Below are 25,190 nucleotides of genomic sequence, written 5' to 3' on the forward strand. Positions count from 1 at the left end.
CATCAGTTCCACCTTCTGAGAGAACAAACATTCAGTCCCACACTGAGCCCAAGGCACAGATACACATTTGCAATACAACTGTTATACTGAAAAACAGGCGGGCAATCTTCTAGCAACACACACAAAATGCTGGTGATATGCAGCAGGCCCGGCGGCATCTATAGGAAGAAGTAAGGTCGACGTTTCGGGCCAAGACACTTCGTCTGGACTAACTAAAATAAGATTTTGTGTTTTTTACATATTTTTTTATATCTGAGGGAAACTCTGAGGTTTATAGAGAGAAGTAAAAAGTTGCAAAGATGTTATTAATCTCTTTTGGATTTCTTGTCAGTTTTTGATAGGTGTCTCTTATCTGCGGAATTAGTCGTGATGCAGATTGACCCTTCAACTGATGAGCCCTAAGCCGGCTCGCCTTGTCACCATATTCATATTAGAGGCCACGTGACTTAAGAATTAATTGTTCTGATAGGTGTGTAGATAGAAAATTAAACTTCGCTTGCAAATCAGCCCGGCTTTTAAATAATTCCGCAGTGGGTGCCTCAGAATATTGCCTATCCAGGTCCAAAATAGATTGTGATAACACTTGCATTTCCTTCCTACACTCTTTATTGTCATGTGAAGTAAAATATATTATTTGACCTCTCAAGTAAGCTTTTAAAGTTTCCCAAAGTAAAGAGTATGATAGCGACTCAGTTTTGTTAGTCTCGAAGAATGCGTCGTTAACCGATATATAACTGCAACATTTCTCACTGGAAAGCAAAAGGGGATTAATTCTCCACAGAGGCCGTTCTCTAGGAAAATACAGGTCCAGTTTCACGGGCGAGTGATCAGATATAACTATAGAAGTGTACTCAATTTGGCTAATCATTGATATCAAGGAGCTATCTATAAAGAAATAGTCCAGCCTGAAATAGAAGTGGTGAACATGAGAAAAGAAAGACAATTGTCTAACTGATGGATTCAAATTTCTCCAAGGATCTATATAAACTTTTTGTTTCACAAAGCTCCAGAAGGCCTTTACTATACAAGCAGATATTCCTCTAGAGCTAAATCTATCAGGCAGTTGGTCAATAGCACTGTTCAGATCTCCTGAAAAGATTAGCTGGTGTGTATTCAGGTTAGGTGTTTAAGACAGAACCTTATTTGCGAAGTGGACGTGGTCCCAGTTAGGGGCATAATTATTTACCAAAATTACAGGTATTTGAAAGAAAGATCCAGAAACTATAATAAAGCGAACATCAGGGTCACTGATTACATCAGATGGTGTGAATGCATTCTTTTGGTGATTAGTATTGCCACCCCCCGGACATACTATTAAATCTAGAATGAACAACCTGACTAATCCATGCTTTACGAAGTCCATTATGGTTTTCCACTTTTAAATGTGTCTCTTGTAGAAATGGTATATCTGCTTTTAATTGTTTCAGATGAGAGAATACTTTAGCTCTTTTAACAGGACTATTGAGCGCCTTTACGTTCCGAGAAATAAACCTCACAGGGTGGCCTCCATCAGCAGCACTCATGTTAACCAAATCAAAAGACACACAAGGCCCACAATCAAAAACTGTGCGAGGGCACAAGCTGCACACAATAACACACAATGAAAAGAAAGTCTGGCCAATCCGTGACACACAAAAGAACAAGCTGCCATGGTAATCCCTCAAAACACTCTCCCACCCCTTTACACAAACAAGAAAAAACAATTACCCCCCGAAACCTAGATCTACCTCCCCAACTGAGGATGATCGCAGGCATTACCAAACAAAAAAACTTCCAAAGTTTTCCCCAAAAAAACAAACGTTCAATCTAATCTGGTGGCTTCCCTCCGTAGAATTTATGCCAACACTTATTGTACATTTAATATATTTCGGCTAAAGATAACACAGATGATGGATTGGACACGACTCGTTGAGCACGCGAAAGCACGAGTGTCCTTGGGAAGAAGTTTGTCCCCAGCACTTCGTCAAATAAACTCGGACATAAACTTAACAGGGTCTGAACCTTCCAAATTTTCTGGAATGCCAACCACTCTCAAATTTGATCTCCGCGACCGATATTCGAGGTCGTCCAGTTTCCCCTTCAGATGTAAGTTTTCGCTCTGCAGGGCTGCAATGGCGGCTTCGGCGCTCAGCTGTCGGTCAATATTATCATTCGGGCCATCTTCAACCTCACGAATACGTTCGTCGTGCGACTCGTAATAAGACATAATTTGTTCCATTGTAGTATTCACTGATGACCAAGTATCTTCAAGTTCTGTTTTTAGGGCAGAATGCACCGCTTGCGTCATGTCAGTAAAAGTACTAAGCGAAGCCTCTCCAAGTCATCTGATGGCGCAGGTCCAACAGCGTGCAACTGCATTACTGTAACATCAGCTCTCTTGCTGGAGGCTTCGCTATCTTTTTCCCGTTTTACCTTGAGGGTGCATTTTGTTTTCAATGTCTGTGTCCAGCAGCGTCCCGCATTGTTCACAATGTTCACAATATTCAGCTACCTCGAGAATACGACAACGATGAACAGGGAGATTTTCAATAAAAATCTGGAGCCACACTTCCACACACCTACTCACTCCACGCTCAACCCGGAAGTCCCCCAAGCCTGAACAACATTCTGACTGTAATAACTCATCCATGATTGTATGATGAAGCAGACCATTCTAAAAAATGGCTTATGTTCTTGTGAACCTTGTCACATCTTCGCTTTCTTCCACAATCATATTATTGGGCCTTATAGTCTACTTAACAACATCTATCTGTCATTCAGAGCATTCCGAAATACATCTGTTTATCTCGCATGTGGAGAGATTACTGTAAAGTTGTCAGGGTGTCCGAGTTGGCTAAGGCGCCAGACTTAACGCAAGAAAGTCGCATCCCGGTAAACACGAGTGTGCTGGTCTCCACCTGGAGGCATGAGTTCGAACCCCACTCCTGATTAAGTAATCTGTTTTTCACGTGATGTTTTTATAATGCAATCACTGTAATTTTACGGCAGCGATCAAAGTGTGGTCTGTTTGGGAGGATGAGAAAGACGCAATTAAGATAAAGATTTTGATTTAGTCACAACAGAGAGAAGAACAACGGGTCACATTACATGGGATCCGGGCTGTGGAGTTTGATGAGAAAGAGGACTGGGTGAAGAGGGTCTGTGTCACCTTCTCAGCCGCGGCTGTTTTTTGGACAGAATAACATCGGGGCCATTCAGACACGTTGTTGGTCTGTATATGGAAACGGCATTTTACATCGTCGTTCTTAAGCGTATCCCTGCCGCGGAGATCAGTACTGTGCGTTTAACACCTTTCTGGATTTGGAAATATTGGATCGATTATTCCGGACTGGATTATATTCACTTGTTGTTGTTTAACAGGCCACTCTTCCTTGTTTTGCAATGCAGATGTTTTAAGTCGTACAGCACAGTAAATAGCCTTCGGCCCAATTGGTTCAAAGTTCAAAACAGAGAGTAAATTTTGCATCACATCCTTTCTATATACATGTATCATCAAGTACAACGATGAGACTCAATTTCCCGCGGGCATCAAAGAAACACAATAAAATCCATGAAGGACCGCACTAACAGGACGGTCAAAACACTCAATATGTGTAACATAACAAACTGTGCAAAGTCAAGTGAAAGAATAATGATAATAGCAATATTAATTGTTATTTTACGCAATAATCCAGGGCGACTAAGAAGCTCACTGGAGTTTGTTTAGATTTAACCTCTCAGAGACAGCAGATGAATTACACATTGACGGAGGACCGAATATACACTATTTGAAATTATTCACGTAAAGCTCAACCATTTAATGCAGATAGTAAATATGATTTCAAAAGTAATAAAGATAAAATCTGGATAAAATAAGCGTATTAGATTAAACGTAAAGGAAGTTGCAATTGCGGTAGCACAATATAAAAGAGAAATGCAGGATGAATAATTTTATTTTATATGTTAATGACTTGGATGCTGGAATTGATGATCATACGGACAGGTTTGTGGTCCAGATGAAGTTAGGTGGAGGTGCAGGAAATCTGGAGGAAGTAGAAAATCTACAAAAGGACTGAGGAACATGGGAGAATGGGCAAAGAAGTTGCAGATTTCCAGACACATCGTCAGGAAAAGTATGGTGCTGCAATTGAGCAGAAGAAATAACATGGAAGGCTATTTTCTAATCGCAGAGAAAACTGGAAAATCTGAGGTGCAAAAGGACACAAGATTGTTCGTCCAGCATTCCCTGAAGGTTAATATACAGGTTGCGAAAGTGGTGAGGAAGGCCAATGCGATGTTCGCGATCATTTCCAGAGGAATGGGGTATGGATGCCCCGATGTAATTTTCAGGTTTTAAAATGCACTGATGAGACCTTACCTTGTGTATTGTGAGCAGTTTGGAGCCCCTTGTCCGAGACAGATTGTGCTGTCACTGGAGACGGTTCAGAGGTGGTTTAGAAAATTAATCCCGGGTTGAAACCTTTGTCATGCGAGAAGCATGTGCTGGTTATGGGTCTCTACTCAGGGGAATTCAGGAGAGTGAGTGGATCGCGCAACAAATCACCCCTTGGACAGTCTCTATCATTCGTGTCACCCAGCTGACTACTGGACCGCCTCTCCCCGTGACTATCACTCGTGTCACCCAGCTGACTACTGGACCGTCTCTCCCCATGTCTATCACTCGTGTCACCCAGCTGACTACTGGACCGCCTCTCTCCGTGACTATTACTCGTGTCACCCAGCTGACTACTGGACCGTCTCTCCCCGTGTCTATTACTCGTGTCACCCAGCTGACTACTGGACCGTCTCTCCCCATGTCTATCACTCGTGTCACCCAGCTGACTACTGGACCGTCTCTCCCCGTGTCTATTACTCGTGTCACCCAGCTGACTACTGGACCGTCTCTCCCCATGTCTATCACTCGTGTCACCCAGCTGACTACTGGACCGTCTCTCCCCGTGTCTATTACTCGTGTCACCCAGCTGACTACTGGACCGTCCCTCCCCATGTCTATCACTCGTGTCTCCCGGCTGACTACTGAACCGTCTCTCCCCGTGTCTATCACTCGTGTCTCCCGGCTGACCACTGAACCGTCTCTCCCCGTGTCTATCACTCGTGTCTCCCGGCTGACCACTGAACCGTCTCTCCCCGTGTCTATCACTCCTGTCTCCCGGCTGACCACTGAACCGTCTCTCCCCGTGTCTATTACTCGTGTCACCCAGCTGACTACTGGACCGTCTCTCCCCATGTCTATCACTCGTGTCTCCCGGCTGACCACTGAACCGTCTCTCCCCGTGTCTATTACTCGTGTCACCCAGCTGACCATTGAACCGTCTCTCTCCGTGACTATTACTCGTGTCACCCAGCTGACTACTGGACCGTCTCTCCCCATGTCTATCACTCGTGTCTCCCGGCTGACCACTGAACCGTCTCTCCCCGTGTCTATCACTCGTGTCTCCCAGCTGACCATTGAACCGTCTCTCCCCGTGTCTATTACTCGTGTCACCCAGCTGACTACTGGACCGTCTCTCCCAATGTCTATCACTCGTGTCTCCCGGCTGACCACTGAACCGTCTCTCCCCGTGTCTATTACTCGTGTCACCCAGCTGACCATTGAACCGTCTCTCTCCGTGACTATTACTCGTGTCACCCAGCTGACTACTGGACCGTCTCTCCCCGTGTCTATTACTCGTGTCACCCAGCTGACTACTGGACCGTCTCTCCCCATGTCTATCACTCGTGTCTCCCGGCTGACCACTGAACCGTCTCTCCCCGTGTCTATCACTCGTGTCTCCCAGCTGACCATTGAACCGTCTCTCCCCGTGTCTATCACTCGTGTCACCCAGCTGACTACTGGACCGTCTCTCCCCATGTCTATCACTCGTGTCTCCCAGCGGCTGAGGCGCTCCTGCTCCATGACTAAACTTAGCTTCCCTCTGTTTCATCAGCTGCGGATGAATGTCAGGAACCCCGCTGGATCCAATCAGCGAGACCTCTCTCGGAAAGAGATGCCCTCGGTTGCTTTAATACTGTGGCAAGTACTCTTGGAGAAATCAAACTCAGGACTGCCAGTGGAAAAGGCGTCTTCGCGTTCCAACACGTTATCAGTTAATCTCCATTTCCATTCCTCGAACATTTCAGCAAATGTAGGGCTTTCGGTCGCTCTAGCTGCTCCCAGAATGTAACATGACAGGTTTAGACGGGATGCAGCTCGCAGTTCCTCCTTTCCGCTCATCATCCTACTTAGCAGGAACTTGCACCTCCTTAAAAGCAGCTCTGAACACATGGTGAATGGACAAGGTGCTCAAAAAGTTATCTCTACTTCTCTCTTTGCTTGCTCCTTGGAACCTTCTCACAAGAATAAAAATGTTCCATCCGTTTCCATAGTCTCAGTTACTCCAACATCTGCTTCCATAAATGCAAGCTTCAACGAAAAGTAGCCATTGTATGGGTACTTATCAGTACTAAGCCCCAGAATTCCAAGGGCACTAACAGGCAGCAATGGCAAGTACATGGATACGGATTGTAAATGACACTAGAAGACACTAGACATCAGGATATGACAGCACAATACAGACCCTTCGGCGCTCGATTTTGAGCCAAACCATATATTTCTTTCATCCATTTGCCTGTGCAAGAGGCTCTTAAATACCCCTAATGTTCTAGCCTTCACCACGATCCCTGGCAAGTCATTCCAGGCACTCACAACCCTCTGTGTCAAAATATTACCCCTGATATCTCCCATAAACTTCTCTCCCTTAACTTAAATGCGTCTGTATGCACTCAGGTGTTTGCTATTCTTGCCTTGGGAAACAGGTACAGGCTAGCACCTTATCTATGCCTCTCAAAATCATGTAGACTTCTATAAAGACCCCTCTCATCCTTCTATGCTCCAAAGAAAAAAGTCCCAGCTCTGCTAACCATGCCTCATAACACTTGTTTTCCAATCCAAGCAATGTCCCTGTAAATCTCCTCTGCACCCTGTCCATAGCTTCCACATCCTTCCTATAATGAGGTGACCAGAATAGAAAACAATACCCTAAGTATAGTCTCGCCAAAGTTTAGTAGAGTTGCAACATGACCTCCCTACTCTTGAACTCAATCCACCTATTAAAGAAGCCTAGCATCCCATAGGCCTTCTTAACTATTCTATTAAACTGCGCAGCGACCGTGAGGGATGAATGGAATTGAACCCCAATGTCCCTCTGTTCATACTCTCTTAAGTGACCGACCATTAACCCTGTACTCAGCCTTCTGGTTTGTCCTTCTAAAATGCATCACCGCACACTTAATCGGATTGAACTCGATCTGCCACTGCTCTGGCCAACTCTGCATCCCGGACATACCCTCTTGTAACCTTCGACAACCTACAGCTCCTTCCATTACTCCTCCAATCTTCGTGTTATTCGAAAAATTACTCACCCATCCTCCTGCCTCTTTATCCAGGTCATTTATAAAAGTCACAAAGAGCAGGGGTCCCAGGACTGATCCCTGCAGCACCCCACTAGTCACGACCTCCAGGCGGAATACCTTCCTTCCACAACTAACCCCTGCTTTCCCCCTGTAACCATTTTTTTATCCAAACAGCAAGGATTCACTGATCCCAGGCCTCATGACTTTCTGAATGTGTCTCTCGCCGGGGACCTTGTCAAATGCCTTGTTAAAATCGATGTAGACGACATCTACCGCCCTACCCTCATCAATTTATTTTGTTACCTCTTCAAAAAATGAGGTAAATGAGGCTCATGAGGCACTATCTTCCCTTCAGAAAGCCATGTTGACTATCCTTGAGTAGACTGCACCTCTCCAAATGCTCGTAGATCGTATCCTTAAGAATCTTTTCCAATGGTTTGCAGACCACCGACGTAAGACTCACCAGTCTATAGAAGGTCTCTCCAGGTTTCTCTGTTACCTTTTTTAACAAGGAAACCACATTAGCCGTTTTCCAATCCTCCGGCACCTGCCCTGCAGCCAAAGAGGATTCAAAGATCATAGCTACTGCTCCAGCGATCTCTGCTCTCACTTGCCACAGCAGCCAGGGATATATCTCGTCCCGACCTGGGAATTTGTGGTTTTTAGGAAGATCCAACACTTCTTCTTCCTTAATCTCCACATTCTCCAGCACACAGGCCTGTTCTATTTCGACCTCACCCTGATCAAGATCCTTTTCACTTATGAACACTGAAGCAAAGTATCCATTTAGTAACTTCCTGCGCCTCCAGGCACATGTTGACCTCTTTATCCTTTTGCGAACCCATCTGCATTCTTGTTATTGTTGCTCTTCACATACACATAGAACATCTTGGGGTTTTCCTTAATCCTAGATGCCAAGGCCTTCTTATGCCCCCTTCAAGCTCTCCTAAATCCATTCTTAAGCTCCTTCCTGGCTAGCCAATATTTCTCATGAGCCTCTCCTGCTTCCTGCTTCTTATATCTAACATATGCTTTCTTCTTTCTGTTGACGAGTTGCCTCACGTGTTTTGTCAGCAACGGTTCCCTTTTCCTACGACATTTTCCTTGCCTCAGTGGGACAAACCTATCCTGAACCCAGCAGAAGTGTTCCCTAAACTTCCTTCACAATCCTTCTGTGCTTTCACCTTTGAACATCTGTTTCCAATTTACTCCCACTAGTTCCTGCCTCATCCCTTCAGTTAGCCATTCCCCAGTTAAGCACTTTCCCATTGCCTGTTTATCCTTTTCCATAGCAATGCTGAAGCTAAGGGGGTTGAGGTCACTCTCACCAAAATGCTCTGCCACCAAGATGTCTGCCACCTGATCAGGTTCATTACCTAAAACTAGATCCAGTATGGCTTCTCCTCTCATCAGCCGGACCACATACTGTATCAGGAATCCTTCTTGAACAAACCTGACAAATTCAGCCCCATCTCTCCCCCTTGCAGTCAGGTGGTGTCAGTCAATATGAGGGAAGTTGAAATCACCCAAAACTACAACGCTGTATTTCTTGCACCATTCTAAAATCTGCCCGCTTATCTGCTCCTCGGTGTCCCCAGGGCTATTTGGGGGCATATAGACTACTCCCAGCACACGTGATTAATCCCTTCCTATTTCTGACTTCCACCCAGACCGACTCAATGGACACGCCCTCTGCAGCTTCCTCCTCTTTTCTATAGACGAGAAACTATCCCTGACCAGTATTGCTACTTCACCCCCCCCCACCTTCCATCCTATTCCTTTTAAAACACCTCAAACTCGGTACCTCCATCAACCAATGCTGTCCTTCCTCCAGCCAGGTTTCAGGAACGGCCAGTGTCATAACTCCACATACTGATCCATGCTCTAAGTTCATCCACTTTATTCCTAATACTGTTAGCATTGAAATAGACAAATTTCAACCCCTCTGTGGCTACATTTATGTTTTATCGCCTGCCTGACCTTCCTCACCAACTCAGAACACATAGCATCATGCCCTTTTGTTTGTACCCTAATCTCTGCACTTACATTTTGATTCCCAACCCCTGCCAAACTAGTTTAAACCCTCTCCAACAGCTGTAACAAACCTGGCCGCCAGGATATTGGTCCCTTTCCAGTTCATGTGCAGCCGGTCCACTTTGTGCAGGTCAGACCTTTCCCAGAAGACATCCCAATGTTCCAGAAGTCTGAACCCCTGTCCCCTGCACCAGCTCTTCAGCCACCTATTCAACTGCCATAACTTCCAGTTCCTACCCTCTCTTCCTCGTGGCACAGGCAGCAATCATGAGATTACCACCCTTGCTTTTTAACTTTTATATTAACTTTCTATATTCCTTCTTCAGGACCTCTTCCCTACTCCTATCTATGTCATTGGTCCCCACTTGGACCACAGCTGACTGGTCACCCTCTTTCCTGAGAATACCGAGAACTCGATCCAAGATATCACGGACCCTGGCACCAGTGAGGCAACAAACCATCCAGGATTCTCGATCTTTCCCACAGCACCTCTTATCAGTCCCCCTAACTATCGAATCCCCAATCACTACTGTTCTCCTCTTTTTCCTCTTTTCCCTCAGCAAAGGGGCCAGTCACTGTGCCAGAGACACGACCAGTACAACTTGTCCCTGGTAGGTCATCTCCACCTACAATATCCAAAACAGTAAACTTATTGTTGATGGGAACGGCCACAAGAGTGGTCTGCTCTCTCTGTCTATTCCCCCTCCCTCTCCGGACAGTCACCCAGTTAGTTACCTGTCTCCTGACTTTTAAGCGAGACTGTCTCCCTGAAACTTCGATCTATTACTGTCTCTGCCTCCCGAATGATTTGAAGTTCATCCAGCTCCAGTTCCCGAACTCGGTTTGACAAGAGCTGAATCTGGATGCTTCTCTTGCTGGTGTAGTCATCAGAGACAATTGTGCTGTCCCTGACTCCTACATCCTACAATCGGAACACTGGACTGCCCTATCGACTGCCTCCATCACCAACTCCTAAGTTAATTAAATTATATGAAGAACCTTACCTGGCCTTACATACTGGGAGCTAGTTCGTCCTCCGCCTCTGCTCGGCGAAACCTCTCGAGTCAAAGCCAAAGCTCCACCGCTGCTCTGGCCCCACTCGCTCACTGGCCGCTCCGCTTGAGCTACCCCTCTTTTTATTTGTTTGTTGAGCTATTCAATTTACGATTACCCAATCAGACTGCTTGGTCATCTGACCTCGATTGTCCAATCAGCTGCTTTCTGCTGAGTCTGAGCTATTCAAATCTTTTCATTATTATTGTCCAAAATAACAAGAGTACATCGAAGTAAATAACACTTACAATGTGTCAAGGAAAAAAAAACATTGTTTCAAAGATTGAAAAATATGATGACACAAAAAAAGAAAAGAAAGAAATACTAAAGCAAAGAAAAGTTAGGAAAAAAAATATTAAGTGTTCAACCCCGGAGCCATACAAAAAGATTCTAAAGATAACCATCAAACGGCCAGCAAGAAAAAAAATACGATTAGAGCATGGAGAAAATGATCAATTAACTCAAATTGTAATGACGAGCAAATGAACCCCTTCTTTTCTCAAAATCAAACACAGGTGCAAAGGCTCATCTTCTAATTTTCTCAAAACTAAGACATAGCATCACTTGAGAGAACCATTGTAACAGAGTGGGAGCCGACATATCTTTCCACTTCAACAGACTGGCCCTCCTAACTATCAATGTAACAAATGTAATAACATGTTGGTCAGACAAAGAAATAGTTTGGATATTTTAAAGAATTATTCCAAAAAGTACAGTTAATTTGTTAGGTTGTAAATTAATTTTAAGTGTTTTAGAAATTGTAGAAAAAACTGACTTCCAGAACTGTTTCAGTGTGGAACAAGACCAAAACATGTGTGTCAGTGTAACTGTCTCAGTTTTACATCTATCACAATAACTATCAACATCAGGAAACATTTTAGACAATCTCTCCTTCGTCAAAAAGTAATGATGTACAACTTTAAATTGAATCAGTGCATGACAAGCACAAATCGAAGAAGAGTTAACCAACTTCAGAATCCGTGCCCTGTCCTCCACCATTAAAGTCAATTTAAGTTCCAATCATGTTTAATCTTAAATAAAGGACACTTATTCCATTGTAATAGTAAATTATGAATTCTTCCAATGGAACCCTTCCGCAAAGGGTTCATAATCATATTAGAACCTGTCAAGCCGCCATTCAGTATGTAAGGAAAATTAGTTAAATATTTTTGTAAGAAATGTCTAACTTGAAGGTATTATAAAAAGTGTGAGTACGAAAGAGAATATTTATCAACTAATTGTTCAAAAGACATCAGTCTATCTTCTTTAAATAGATCCAAAGTAAAAAAATTGGATCACTCAAAGAATGCTTAAAAAATTTCAAAAAATTAAACTACAAAGTTTAAATTCTTTAAGATAAAAAATTACGGAACTGGAGCCAAATTTGTAAAGAATACTTAATCACAGGGCATACATTTAAATTAGCAACTTTAGCTAATTGTATAGGTAAAGCAGCTCCCAATAAAGAGGTTTCACAGCTTTTTCACACTGTTTCACAGCTTTCAATTCCAAATCTACTCAAACTGGCCGTTCGTTCTTGTCAACCCAATGTAACTAAAAGGACATATATTGCACATTAACAGCCCAGTAATACATTCTTAAGTTAGGCGACGTAAGACTTCCATCCTTTTTCACTTCTTCTAAGTGACATTTACTAATTCTTTGTCTTTTATCATTCCAAATAAAAGATGAGATAATAGAATCAATCCGATCAAAAAAAAAACATCTTCGTCAAAAAACAGGGATATTCTGAAATCAATACAACAATTTTGGCAAAATCATCATTTTAACTATATGGATCTGACCAACAAGTGAAGATGTAACTGGGTTCCATCCACTAAATAAATACTTCATAGAATCTACTCTGGGAACAAGATTAGCTTTGTAAAGATCCCTTTTTTTTTAGAGATTATAACGCATAAATATCTAAAAGAATCCATAATGTTGAAAGGAGTATTACATATATGGAAACAGATTAATTTCAAGGAAACAGTTCATTTTTATTAAAATTTATTTTATATCCTGAACAATCTCCAAATTCATTAAATAATTTTAGCAAGGCAGGGAGATTCCTTGGGATTAGATATATAAACCAGAAAATCGTCAGCGTAAAGAGAAATCTCATTCACAAGAATCCCATGAATATCTTTAGCTTCAGGAAGAGTTATACCAAGGGATGCTAATTTTAAGTTAAATAACAAAGGACTTAATAGACAACCTTGTCTTGTCCTCCATGAAAGCTGAAAAAAAGAGATCTACAATTATTAGTAATAGCAGAGGCAATAGGAGTTTTATATATCATTCTAATCCAATTATTTAAATTAACACCAAAACAAAATTTCTCTAAAACATTAAATAAATATTTCCATGCAAATTGATCGAACGCTTTTTCAGCATCGAGAGACGACACGTTGTGGGGTTTTAATAGAAGACGGGTATATAATGTTAAATAATCTCCGAACATTTGAAAAGGAATAACGGCCGTTTATAAAGCCTGTTTGATCTTTAAAAATAACTTTACCCTAAAATTTTCCAACCAATTGGCCATTATCTTTGACAGGATCTTAGCACCATCATTCAGTAATGAAATAGGTCTATATGAGGCCCGATCAGAAAGACCTTTATCCTTTTTAAGAATTAAAGCATTAGAAGCGTCATAAAAAGTAAAGTGTAAATCGCCTTTCACAAAAGAGTCCTTAAACATTTCCTACATATACGGAGAGAGCAATTTTCAAACTTTTTTATATAATTCTACAGGGTGGCCATCAAGTCCAGGGGCCTTACCAGATGGCATTGAAAAGATAGCTTTATGAATGTTGGCTTCAGTAATTTGGGCATCGGGTTTTTTTGATCCTTAACAGAAATTCGAGGAAAAACAACCTTTCATTAAAAAAAAAAATCATTTTACAAGAATCGGCAGGAAATTTAGATTTATAAAATTCATTATAAAAACCTTGAAAAATCTTATCAATGTCTTCATATTCCCAAGCCAGGGTACCATCTTCCCTACAGATTGTCAAAATTTGCCTTTTGGCTCAGGACGTTTTTTATTGAGATGCAAGCGGTTTGTTATTTTTATCTCAAAACATATAAAATTGACTTTTTAGCTTAAGCAAATAGCCTTCAATAGGATGAGTTAATAATAAATTATATTGTGATTGAAGTTCCATCCTTTGTTTAAATAAGTCAATATTAGGGGAAATCGCATAAATATTATCAAAGTCTTTAACTTGTTTTGAAATCTTATCCATTTCTACTTTAGCCTGGTTCTTCAGGTTAGCAGAATAAGAAAAGATCTGATCACCTTAAAATGCTTTAAATATATGCCATATGATTAATTTAGATGTACACCCTATAACATGAAAAAGAAAAAAAAAATATTTTACCTGCTTTTCAATGAAGCTAACAAAGTCTGAATTCTGCAATAATGTCTGAGACAGGCGCCAAGGTGGGTGGGCAAGGATGGCATCATCGAAACCGAAAGACAAACTGAAAGCTGCATGAGCAGATACAGCGATAGTGTCATATTCACAATTCTTAACACTAGGCAAGAAGCAAGGGTCAACTATAATCTAATCGACCCTTGAATATTTTCTATAAACATGTGACAAAAATAATATTCTCTATCATCAGGGTGTAAATGTCTGCATAATTCAATCAATCCAAAAAAACAGTCAACAAGCAATTAATAAGTAATGCAGAGTGATTTGGAAGTTGCTGGTTGGTTGAGCTCTTGTCAATCAAAGGATTTAAAAAACAGTTAAAATCCCTGCCCATTATCAACATATATTCATTTAAATGAGGCAGTAAAGCAAATGCATTTTTTTAAAAGATTATCTAAGTTAGGACCTGAAAAATTGACCAAAACAGCTTTTCTCTTACAAATTACCCCTTTAACAATTAAAACTCTACTAAAGAATCTGACTTAATATCCTCTTGAATGAACAAAATACTGGATTTAATAAAAATAGAAACTCCTTTAGTTTTACTTTGAGAAGTGAAGTGAAATTGCAAAGTCTTTCACGATCCAAAAAACCTATTTTGATCTCCCGCCTTGATATGTGTCTCCTGGGTAAAAATTGTATCAGGTTGAAATCGATTAATGATTTTAAAAGTCTTTTTTCATTTGATAGGATGATTCCAACTACGTACATTCTAACTTATTACATTAATCTGTTTTGATTCCATACAATAACTTTATTCTATTTTACACATGTGCCGAGCACATACCAATGCGGGATGATCAAAAATGGTGCCAAAGGAGAATACAACCACACAGAAAACACGCACCACCCAATGGGAAAAAAAAACTCTAATTCTAACCCCATTTCACTCACCCCACAGCCCAGAAAAAGCAAGCACCCAATGATAAAACACACAGCCAAAAGACTGCTCTGTCTGTCCGGAAAAAAAGATTAAAAGAGTTTCTCTATCCCTCCCCCAGTTAAAAAATTAAACCCACTGACCTTGTAAAAGGAACGACAAAGTCTTAACAAAGGAAAAAGTTTCCATTCCAGCATCTACAAACTATCCCATGTTTATATTTAATCATTTTTTAAACAAAGAGGAAACCAAAAATTGTTATCTCTTAAAAAGAAAAACCAGCTCCATCATAAACTTAACATTAAATCCCCTAAAAAAGCTTTAAATTCTGTTATAAGATGCAATAATATTCATTATATAAAACACGTACTAATATATTGAAACAAATTTAAAAAACAAGCAATTATTAAAATCTAAAACATATTACATAGAGAAACCAAACATAGTGTTTAATAACAGATCAACACAATCTTTAAAACTAATATTGTAACGTTCTCCTTCGCGTGTACTAATAACGCCGAATTTAACGTCGAGATAAACAAGTCAATGAGACCAGATCGCAGTAAGAATAACCATTTACTGTTCAGTCTTCACATTAACATATGGTGAAAACTGTTGATAAAACTAACTAACTAACTAACGAAAGCATAAACATTATCGACCGTCGTTACTTCTAACAGGATCGGCAGTAACATCTTAGTTCAATATATCGATTATCTATTAACTTACAGCGTTGCACTCACTGTGATTTCTCATGCCTGCAAAACAACTTCTGCTCAGGTGTGCCTCGTGGTGAGCCCCCACCCTCACGTTAATTTCAAACCGGTACTTTCCCACATGACGCGGCGAAACCGGATGTGACGTCATCGCATGCCGATATATTTTACATGCAATGAATATACTTTAAACACTTCTAATTCTAACTAGAAAACACTATAAAATGAATTACTAAGCGAAAATATTATAAACTAAATAACTGTCGTAAAGACAGCACAATCCCCGCTTGACCTTCGTAAGGTCATAATGAACAGAGTACAAACTTAGTCTCTTAATCAGTCATTATGTAGAAGTAGAATATCTTCTGTAACTGGCCTTTGGTAAATTTTCACATCGCCTTGGTCGGTAGTCTTCAATTCGATCTTCCTGACGTGTCCATCCCCGCCAGGGAATGTAGCTGTGATTCTGGCCATTGGCCAGCTGTTGCGGGCGATTTGCTTGTCCCTGAGCAGGACTAAGTCTCCAACTTGAAGATTCCTGCGGGGTTCTGTCCACTTTTGTCTCTGTTGCAACAAAGGTAGATATTTTTGTCTCCAGCGAGACCAGAGCTGATTTGCCAGAGCCTGGACTTGTCTCCATTGCTTTGTGTACAAATCCTCGTCTGAGAAGCCTCCTGGTGGAGGGGGAGCTCCTGCCTTCTGCGTAAGGAGCATTGATGGCGAAAGTATGAAGGGGTTTTCTGGGTCAGAAGACACAGGTAGGAGTGGTTGTGCGTTTATAATGGCTGTGACCTCTGCCATTAGGGTGCACAGTACCTCGTGGGTCAATCGGGTGCGTTGCTGCATCTCAGGTTTCCTTTTCCGAGTTTTCCGTAAGGACATGAACCGTTTGACTGCCTGCTCTTTGTTATCTGGTGAGCGCTGGCGCGGTTCTCTGAAAGGCGATGGGGCAACCCCATTATTTGCTTCATCTCTGAAGACCTTGGTGTCCTTTGTTTTTAAAGAAATGGCATCTTGAGCTGATTGTGCAAGTTTATTTCTGTGCTCGGTTTGAACGAAAACTGACTGATCTGGCGTCTCGTCAGTTACTTTACGCTTGTTAACGTCTTGTTGTGCTTCCTTGATATACATGGAACTTGTGCAGGGTTGAAAAATCGAATGGCGGCCACTCTCTAGCATATTGGTCTTGAGTGTGTCAACCGTCGATTTGTGTACGTCACCGAGACACTCCTCTCCTATCACCACCCAGCCCAGATCCAGACGTTGCGCGAAGGGGGCGTCGAGTGGTCCATTGACCTGCTGCCTAACCTTGTGTACCTGGATAACATCTCTTCCGAATAGCAGGAGTATTTCCGCTTTTGGATCCAGTTCTGGGATGTGTTTGGCGATGTGGTGGAGATATGGCTGGTGTAGCACCGCACTTGGTGTCGGGATCTCAGTGCGGTTATTCATGATTCCATCGCACTCTAAGAGCGGAGGGAGACAGATGACGACTTTACCATCCAGGGACTCGATCTGGATGCCTTCTGCCTTCCTTCCTTGGGTTTCCATGTTGCCTGAGCAAGTTTTGAGGTAGTATGGGAACCGCTCACTCTCAATGTTGAACAATTTAAAGAACTCAGGACTGACTAGTGAGCGATTGCTCTGATCGTCCAGAATCACATAGGCTTTGATGGCCTTGTCTTTGGATTCCTTAGGGTACACCTTAGTGAGGCAGATCTTGGAACAAGAACGGCTTGACTGAGCTTGTCCGGAAACTTCTGTACAGTTCGAGCTGACAACTGTTGTCCTGGAGTGAGCCTCTCCCTCCACGCTGTCCTGTTGTGGGGGTGAAGGAGCGCTGTCGGTTTGCGGTGACAGGCCGGAATGCCTGGCCCCGACGTGATCCGTGCTAACACATTCCGGACACTTCACGGCGATCGTACACTCTCTGGCGAGGTGAGAGGTTGAGGAACAACATCTAAAACATATTCTTTTCTCCTTGAGAAGGTCCGTCCTCTCTTCAAGGGGTTTTTCCCTAAACATTCTGCATCCTTTGAGGGGGTGAGGTTTGTTATGCAATGGACAATACTTGCTAGGGTCGTTGTTGGTTGTAAGGGCTTCAGTCTTGAGCACTGAGACGGGTTTATCAATGTTGAAAACATTGGAAGAGGATCTACTTGGCTTGGTGTAAATCGTACTGCTTCCAGGACCCACGAGGCTAGGGTCGTTTCGCTTCTTCGCCTCCCTGCACACAAACCTAGTGCGGAGCTCAAAGGGAGGTGGTTGATCATCGTGCTCTTCCTTGTAATCTAAAGCAACGGACAGCCACCTGTCCTGCAGCCCAAAGGGAAGTTTGTCCACGACTTGTCTAATCCCGGATGGAGTATCTAGGTATACTAGACCAGCTGAGTAGCCGTCTTCTTTGGCGCCTTGGATCTCCATGAGTAAATCTCCGAATTCTCTTAACTTAATGTGATCTTTGGCTGACACCTTAGGAAAGTTTTCCAGACGTCGATATAGCGCCGCTTCAATAGCTTCGGGGGACCCATAGTCCTCCCGAAGTCTCTCCCACGCTTTGCTTAAGGCTAGTTCGGGTTTCTTGATGTACACTGAACGCATGCGTCTCACCTGTTCGCGTGATTCTTTTCCCAGCCATTTCGCCAGAAGGTCCAACTTTTGGGTTGCACTGAGCTGGACTCCGTCGATCGCGTTGGTGAATGTGGAGTACCATGCAAGGTAATTTTCAGGTTTATCGCCAAACTGGTTCAGTCCCGAAGTGACGAGATCCCGTCGTGCTAAATACTGCATCATGGCATCGGCTGTAAGCGGCATGCGGGCTGGAGAAGTACGTTGGCGCCTGTATGACTGAGAGAGTACGATTCTCATGGAATTTGCCGTCCTGGATTCAACCTCTGCATCTCTTCGCATCAAACTTTGTAAGTTTGGTGTCGAGAAGTATCGGTTGTCAGCTCTTTCATTCTTGACTTCGTCACGGAGTCGTGAGGGTAAATTTTCTTCCTCGTATGGATGTGATGCAATCGTGACTCTCTGAGGTTCCTCGTAGCTGGGGAAGTTATCGAATACGTATGGAGAGGGGAGACGAGCCTGCCTGTCTGTTTGATATTGTACATAGTCGCTTGTGCGTTCCAGTCTGGTCCTTTCTAAAGTAGATCTTACTTCGGTCAGATCACGCGACCCTTCAGCTTCTTCTCTGTACTCTGCTTCCGCCTTGGCAGCTTCTTCTTCTCTTTCTAGCTGCAGCACTTGCAACTCTGTCGATATTTTTGCCATTTCCAACTGGGTTTCGGCTTCTCGGGTGTCCCATTCCTTCTGGGTTTCGGCTTCTCTGGCGGCCCATTCCTTCTGGGTTTCGGCTTCTCTGGCGGCCTCTTCTCTTTGTCTGGCGGCCCTTTCGGCTTCTCTGGCAGCCTTTTCTTTCTGGATTTCGGCTTTTCTGGCAGCCTTTTCTTTCTGGATTTCGGCTTCTCTGGTGGCCTGTTTCATTTTCAAAACTGCTTCTTGTCTGGCGTAACGCAGTCGCAACTTGGCGGCTTCTGCCTTGGCTCTTGCCTGGGTGGACTTACTTGATGCCGCTCTACTGCCCTTGTCGCTGGGCGCTATCGACTTGATCCCGGATCGAGCTGACATTGCAGCACTTGGAACACCTGATAACGCCTGGGTGGGCTTACTTGATGTCGGTTTACCGCCCTTGTCGCTGGGCGGCGTCGACTTGATCCCGGATCGAGCTGACATTGCAGCACTTGAAACACCTGATAATGCCGCTTTTTCACTGTAACGTTCTCCTTCGCGTGTACTAATAACGCCGAAGTCAACGTCGAGATAAACAAGTCAATGAGACCAGATCACCAGATCGCAGTAAGAATAACCATTTACTGTTCACTCTTCACATTAACATATGGTGAAAACTGTTGATAAAACAATACAAGATTGATACAGTATTTGTTCCTTCCTTAATATCACATTTCAATTGTAAATACTTGTAAAGGTGACTATAACTACATTACACTAAGGTGCAGTATACAGGGAGAGTTTACCTGCTCCATTGACTACTTTAAATACACTTCCATGCAAACTATCCGCGACTCTTTAACTAACGAAAGCATAAACATTATCTACCGTCGTTACTTCTAACAGGATCGGCATTAACATCTTAGTTCAATATATCGATTATCTATTAACTTACAGCGTTGCTCTCACTGTGATTTCTCATGCCTGCAAAACAACTTCTGCTCAGGTGTGCCTCGTTGTGAGCCCCCACCCTCGCGTTAATTTCAAACCGGTACTTTCCCACATGACGCGGCGAAACCGGATGTGACGTCATCGGACGCCGATATATTTTACATGCAATGAATATACTTTAAACACTTCTAATTCTAACTAGAAAATACTATAAAATGAATTACTAAGCGAAAATATTATAAACTAAATAACTGTCGTAAAGCCAGCACAAATATTATGCAAATAATTGAAACCACTGCTAAGTATATATAAGAGAAGGAAATAGCCCCAGTAGTAGGAAAAACTACCAGTTAGTTAATTAAAAATATAAAAAAAATATCAAACTAGATATTAGGTTAAAGGAATAAGTCCTTTTATGTTCTTTTTCTCCGTCGAATGTCCATATAACCATTTAAACAGTCATACTTGAACCATAAATCTTCTTACCAAAAAATGATGATATGCAATAATAAACAAGTCCCCTAATCTTCTTTTAGTAGTCGCTCAATGAAATGTCCAAGTAGCCTTCATAAATCTTCTTTTGGAAATGCTATTATGCAGATAATATGCCAGACAGTTCAATCGGCAGTCGCAGCAGGTACAGTTTAAACAAACGTCAGTGCAACTTTAGGATCACAAAATGTACGAGGAGGAGAAACTTTAATCCTTGTTGGGTTACGCAAGGAAGGAAACAATTTCTTATCATATGCCTGTTTCATTACCAGAGCAAATTTTGATCTTTGTTCCATTACCTCCTTCGAATAATCTTCATTAAAACCGAGCTCAGATGTCTCAAATCTAAAAACTCTGTTTTCTTGCCTGTCGCATTATTTGACCTTTAATCTTAAAATAATGAAAACAAACCAGAACAGCCCTTGGTTTGTGTGGATCTTGAGATCTTGAAGTAAAATTTCTGTGTGCTCTTTCTACAGTAGGCGGCTGTGATAATATAGAGGGAAATAAGGTATGAAAAAGCTTACCAATGTAAGCAGTTAAATCTCCATTTTCAATTCCTTCCTGCAGCCCAACAATTTGTATATTCCTTCGGCGAGACCTAGTTTCAAAGTCTAATGTTATTTAGATATCTTTCCAAACGAGTTTTACTTTATTTTACTTTCAAGCAATTTTTGCTTAATTATCTTCAATTCCTCTTTGTTTGTAGTGACTTGAGCTTCCAGATCCTTAGGTTTTACCAGAAATGACATCATTTCATTACTATTCTTTTGAAATTAGTCTTTAAATGAACTGTGTCCAAGCCATATCTTCAGCCCACAATGGCATTTCATCAGATCCTTCCTTTTGCATCTTTCCTTTCCGGTTGCTTTATCACTAGGTTCAGACAAGTACTTCCCACTCCTCAAGGACACACTGTTCCCCTTCAAGAATCAGCAACTGAAGATATTAAATTCGGTTTAAACTAGGGAGAGAGGGACAAAACTAGGAGCAGTTCAGAAACTGCTGTTACTCCATTCACAGACAGGCGCAGTCTCCAGGAGCTGTTCAAATCTTGATTGACATGATTGCACAATCCATCTGCCAAAACTGCTGGAGCCAAAGCCTCAAAGCTCCACTTCTTCACTGGCCACACTCCACCCCACTCAATATTAAACTCCAGTCCCATTAAAGGTGAATATGCTGTAGAAGAAACTCCTCCCATGCCCAGAACTGGATGTGGTGAGCAGCAGCAATAATTGTAGAGCTCAGCACTGATAGTCACTCTCAAAATAGCTTTAGCAACAGTAATGGACAAATATCCAGCATGCAGCTTATTGAAACTGTCTTCCCTGTGTGAACCCGGTAGAGTGTCACAAGTATAACATGCTGTGAGATTTCACTGCTAACGTAATGGTCTCTCTGTTCTGTTTCACTGCTGAGCTAATGGTTTCTCTGCAGCAGCAATATTTAGCTCATGACTGGAAATAACAGGGTTTTGGAGTGCCTAGCTATCCAAGGAGAGATATATTGTTCTTTCCTGTGAGTCTGGAAGGTAGATTTTCACGGTCTTTTCCCAGGGAGAGTTGAGAAGACTCGAATGGAGAAAGGGCCCTTTTACTTTTTTTTGTTTCCTTTACTAATCCTATAGTCAAAGTAAGAATTAAATAGCTCAATTGTTTAATCGCATATTGTGTACCACTTGTTATTTTTGGGGTACTGATTTGTAACAGGGGACACATCATACAGCATTCACACAAACAAGATTTCTTAGGTTTGGCCAAGCTCAGGGGTTATCACCCCCTATATAACGTTGCTAGCTGAAGCAAGATTTACACAAGGTTAAATGACTTGAGTGAATCGCTCCCAACATTCACAGCAGGTGAACTCTCCCCACTGTGAACTCAATGATGCAAATTTGGTTGATTTTGCTGAAAGAATTACTACTCAAAGTCTCAGCAGCTAATCGGCCTCTCTCCTGTGTGAAATCGCTTGTGTGTCTGTAGATGAGATGACTGAGTTAATCCCTTCCCCCACACTGAGCAGGTAAAAGGCCTCCCCCAGTGTGAACTCGCTGATGAAACTTCAGTTGTGATGAGTAAGTGAATCTCTTCCCACAGTCTGAGCAGGTGAACAGCCATTCACCAGTGTGAACAGACCTGTGCAACTGTAGGCGGGATGATCGAGTGAATCCCTTCCCACAGTCTGAGCAGGTAAACGGCTTCTCCCCAGTGTGAACAGACCTGTGCAACCGTAGGTGGGATGATCGAGTGAATCCCTTCTCACAGACTGAGCAGGTGAATGGCTTCTCCCCAGTGTGAACTCGCTGATGTACCTTCAGCTCAGATGAGCAAGTGAATCCCTTCCCACAGTCTGAGCAGGTGAAAGGCTTCTCCCCAGTGTGAACAGACCTGTGCAACCGTAGGTGGGATAATTGTGTGAATCCCTTCCCACAGACTGAGCAGGTGAACGGCTTCTCCCCAGTGTGAACTCGCTGATGTACCTTCAGTTCAGATGAGCAAGTGAATCCCTTCCCACAGTCTGAGCAGGTGAACGGCCACTCTCCAGTGTGAACTCGATGATGTACATTCAGATGACTGAGTGAATCCCTTTTCACACACTGAGCAGGTGAATGGCCTCTCGCCAGTGTGAACTCGCTGATGAACCTTCAGTTCGGATGAGTAAGTGAATCTCTTCCCACAGTCTGAGCAGATGAACGCCTTTTCCCAGTGTGAACTCGCTGATGTACCCTCAGTTGGGATGAGCAAGGGAATACCTTCCCACAGTCTGAGCAGGTGAAAGGACTCTCCCCAGTGTGAACTCGTTGATGTACCTTCAGTTCAGATGAGCAAGTAAATCCCTTCCCACAGTCTGAGCAGGTGAACGGCCGCATCCCAGTGTGAACTCGCTGATGTACCTTCAGTTTAGATGACTGAGTGAATCCCTTCCCACAGTCTGATCAGGTGAATGGCCTCTCTCCAGTGTGAACTCGCTGATATACCTTCAGTTTAGATGATCGAGTGAATCCCTTCCCACAGTCTGAGCAGGTGAATGGCCTCTCTCCAGTGTGAACTCGCTGATATACCTTCAGTTGGGACGAAGAAGTTAATCCCTTCCCACACACTGAGCAGTTGAATGGCCACTCTCCAGTGTGAACTGACTGGCGTCTCAGTAGGTGACATGATATAGTGAATCCCTTCCCACAGTCTGAGCAGGTGAACGGCCTCTCGCAAGTGTGAACCCTCTGATATTCTTTCAGTTTAGATGAGCAAGTGAATCCCTTCCCACAGTCTGAGCAGGTGAATGGCCTCTCCCCAGTGTGAACTCGCTGGTGTGTCATTCGGTCAGATGATCGAGAGAATCATTCCCCACACATTCAGCAAATGACCAGCCTCTGCCCAGTGTGATCTGACTGGTGTGTCCACAGGTGGGATAACTGACTGAATCTCTTCTCACCCACAGAACAGGTGAATGGCCTTGTCCAGCGTGAACTTGCTAATCTAACTTCAGTTGAAATGACCGAGTGAATTCGTTCCCACTGTCTGAGCAGGTGAACGGTCTCTCCCCAGTGTGAACAGACCTGTGCAGCCGTAGGTGGGATAACTGAGTGAATCCCTTTCCACAGACTGAGCAGGTGAACGGCTTCTGCCCAGTGTGAACTCGCTGATGTACCTTCAGTTCAGATGAGCAAGTGAATCCCTTCCCACAGTCTGAGCAGATGAACGGCCGCTCCCCAGTGTGAACTCGCTGATGTACCTTTAGTTTAGATGACTGAGTGAATCCCTTCCCACACACTGAGCAGGTGAATGGCCTCTCGGCAGTGTGAACTCGCTGATGAACCTTCAGTTGGGATGAGTAAGTGAATCTCTTCCCACAGTCTGAGCAGGTGAACGGCTTCTCCCCAGTGTGAACTCGCTGATGTACCTTCAGTTCAGATGAGCAAGTAAATCCCTTCCCACTGCCTGAGCAGGTGAACGGCCGCTTCCCAGTGTGAACTCGCTGATGTACCTTCAGTTTAGATGACTGAGTGAATCCCTTCCCACAATCTGAGCAGGTGAATGGCCTCTCTCCAGTGTGAACAGACCGGTGCACCTGTAGGTGGGATAATCGAGTGAATCTCTTCCCACAGTCTGAGCAGGTGAATGGCCTTTCTCCAGTGTGAACTCGCTGATGTACCTTCAGTTGGGACGAAGAAGTGAATCCCTTCCCACACACTGAGCAGGTGAATGGCCTCTCTCCAGTGTGAACTGACTGGTATGCCATTTGGTCAGATGACCGAGTGAATCCTTCCCCACACATTCAGCAAATGACCAGCTTCTGCCCAGTGTGATCTGACTTCTGTGTCCACAGGTGGGATAACTGACATAATCCCTTCTCACACTGACAACAGGCGAATGGCCTTGTCCAGCGTGAACTTGCTGATCTACATTCAGTTGAAATGACCGAGTGAATCCGTTCCCACTGTCTGAGCAGGTGAATGCGTCCCTTTCCCCCCCCCCCCCGTGTAAAATGACAGGTACGTCATTTGGTCTGATGATCGAGTGCATCCCTTGCTCCTCTTCTTAAATATCTGGGCAGAGACAGCAAAACTGGCGTGTTGTGTTCGAGATTTCCAGAGAAAAATTCCTTGTCATATGTAACCTGTAAAAAGATTTACAAAATCGATCAATGGGTGTGGGACAACATTTCAGATGAGATCACTTGAGTCGGCAAGGTGTGAGTTGACATCACACTGTTACAGTGAAGTTCAACCCAAGTTGGAGAGAGAAATCATCTTCTAACTGGGCACAATGCTAGCCAATCAAACTCTCTGATGCTCTTCCTGTCTCTATAACATAGGGGCAGTTCTGCCATCTCCAACCGGTGATCTGGCTCAGTTGTCTCTCTGCATTGGTTTTATTCCCTGTTTCCAATGAGCTGCATGGGTGCTTGGTCCCACTGGAGATGAAACACTCTCTACTCCACTCTCTGTGTAACAAAACTTACCCATGACATCCCCTCGGTATCTACTTCAAAGCA

The 25,190-nt window shown here is 43.2% G+C and overlaps 1 protein-coding gene across 1 annotated transcript; it reads right to left on the reverse strand.

Annotated features, from left to right (window-relative positions):
• Positions 1 to 22,191: 22,191 nt before the first annotated feature.
• Positions 22,192 to 24,332, reverse strand: LOC132377457 (zinc finger protein 239-like; the record flags this gene model as incomplete). The annotated part of the gene is made up of 2 exons (XM_059943737.1): positions 22,192 to 22,758; positions 23,748 to 24,332. Coding segments are annotated over 2 exons (1,152 nt in total), but the record flags the coding sequence as incomplete, so codon positions are not given.
• Between the last annotated feature and the right edge of the window lie 858 nt (positions 24,333 to 25,190).

Source organism: Hypanus sabinus, chromosome 18, assembly GCF_030144855.1.
Source record: "Hypanus sabinus isolate sHypSab1 chromosome 18, sHypSab1.hap1, whole genome shotgun sequence".
Taxonomy (NCBI): Eukaryota; Metazoa; Chordata; class Chondrichthyes; order Myliobatiformes; family Dasyatidae; genus Hypanus; species Hypanus sabinus.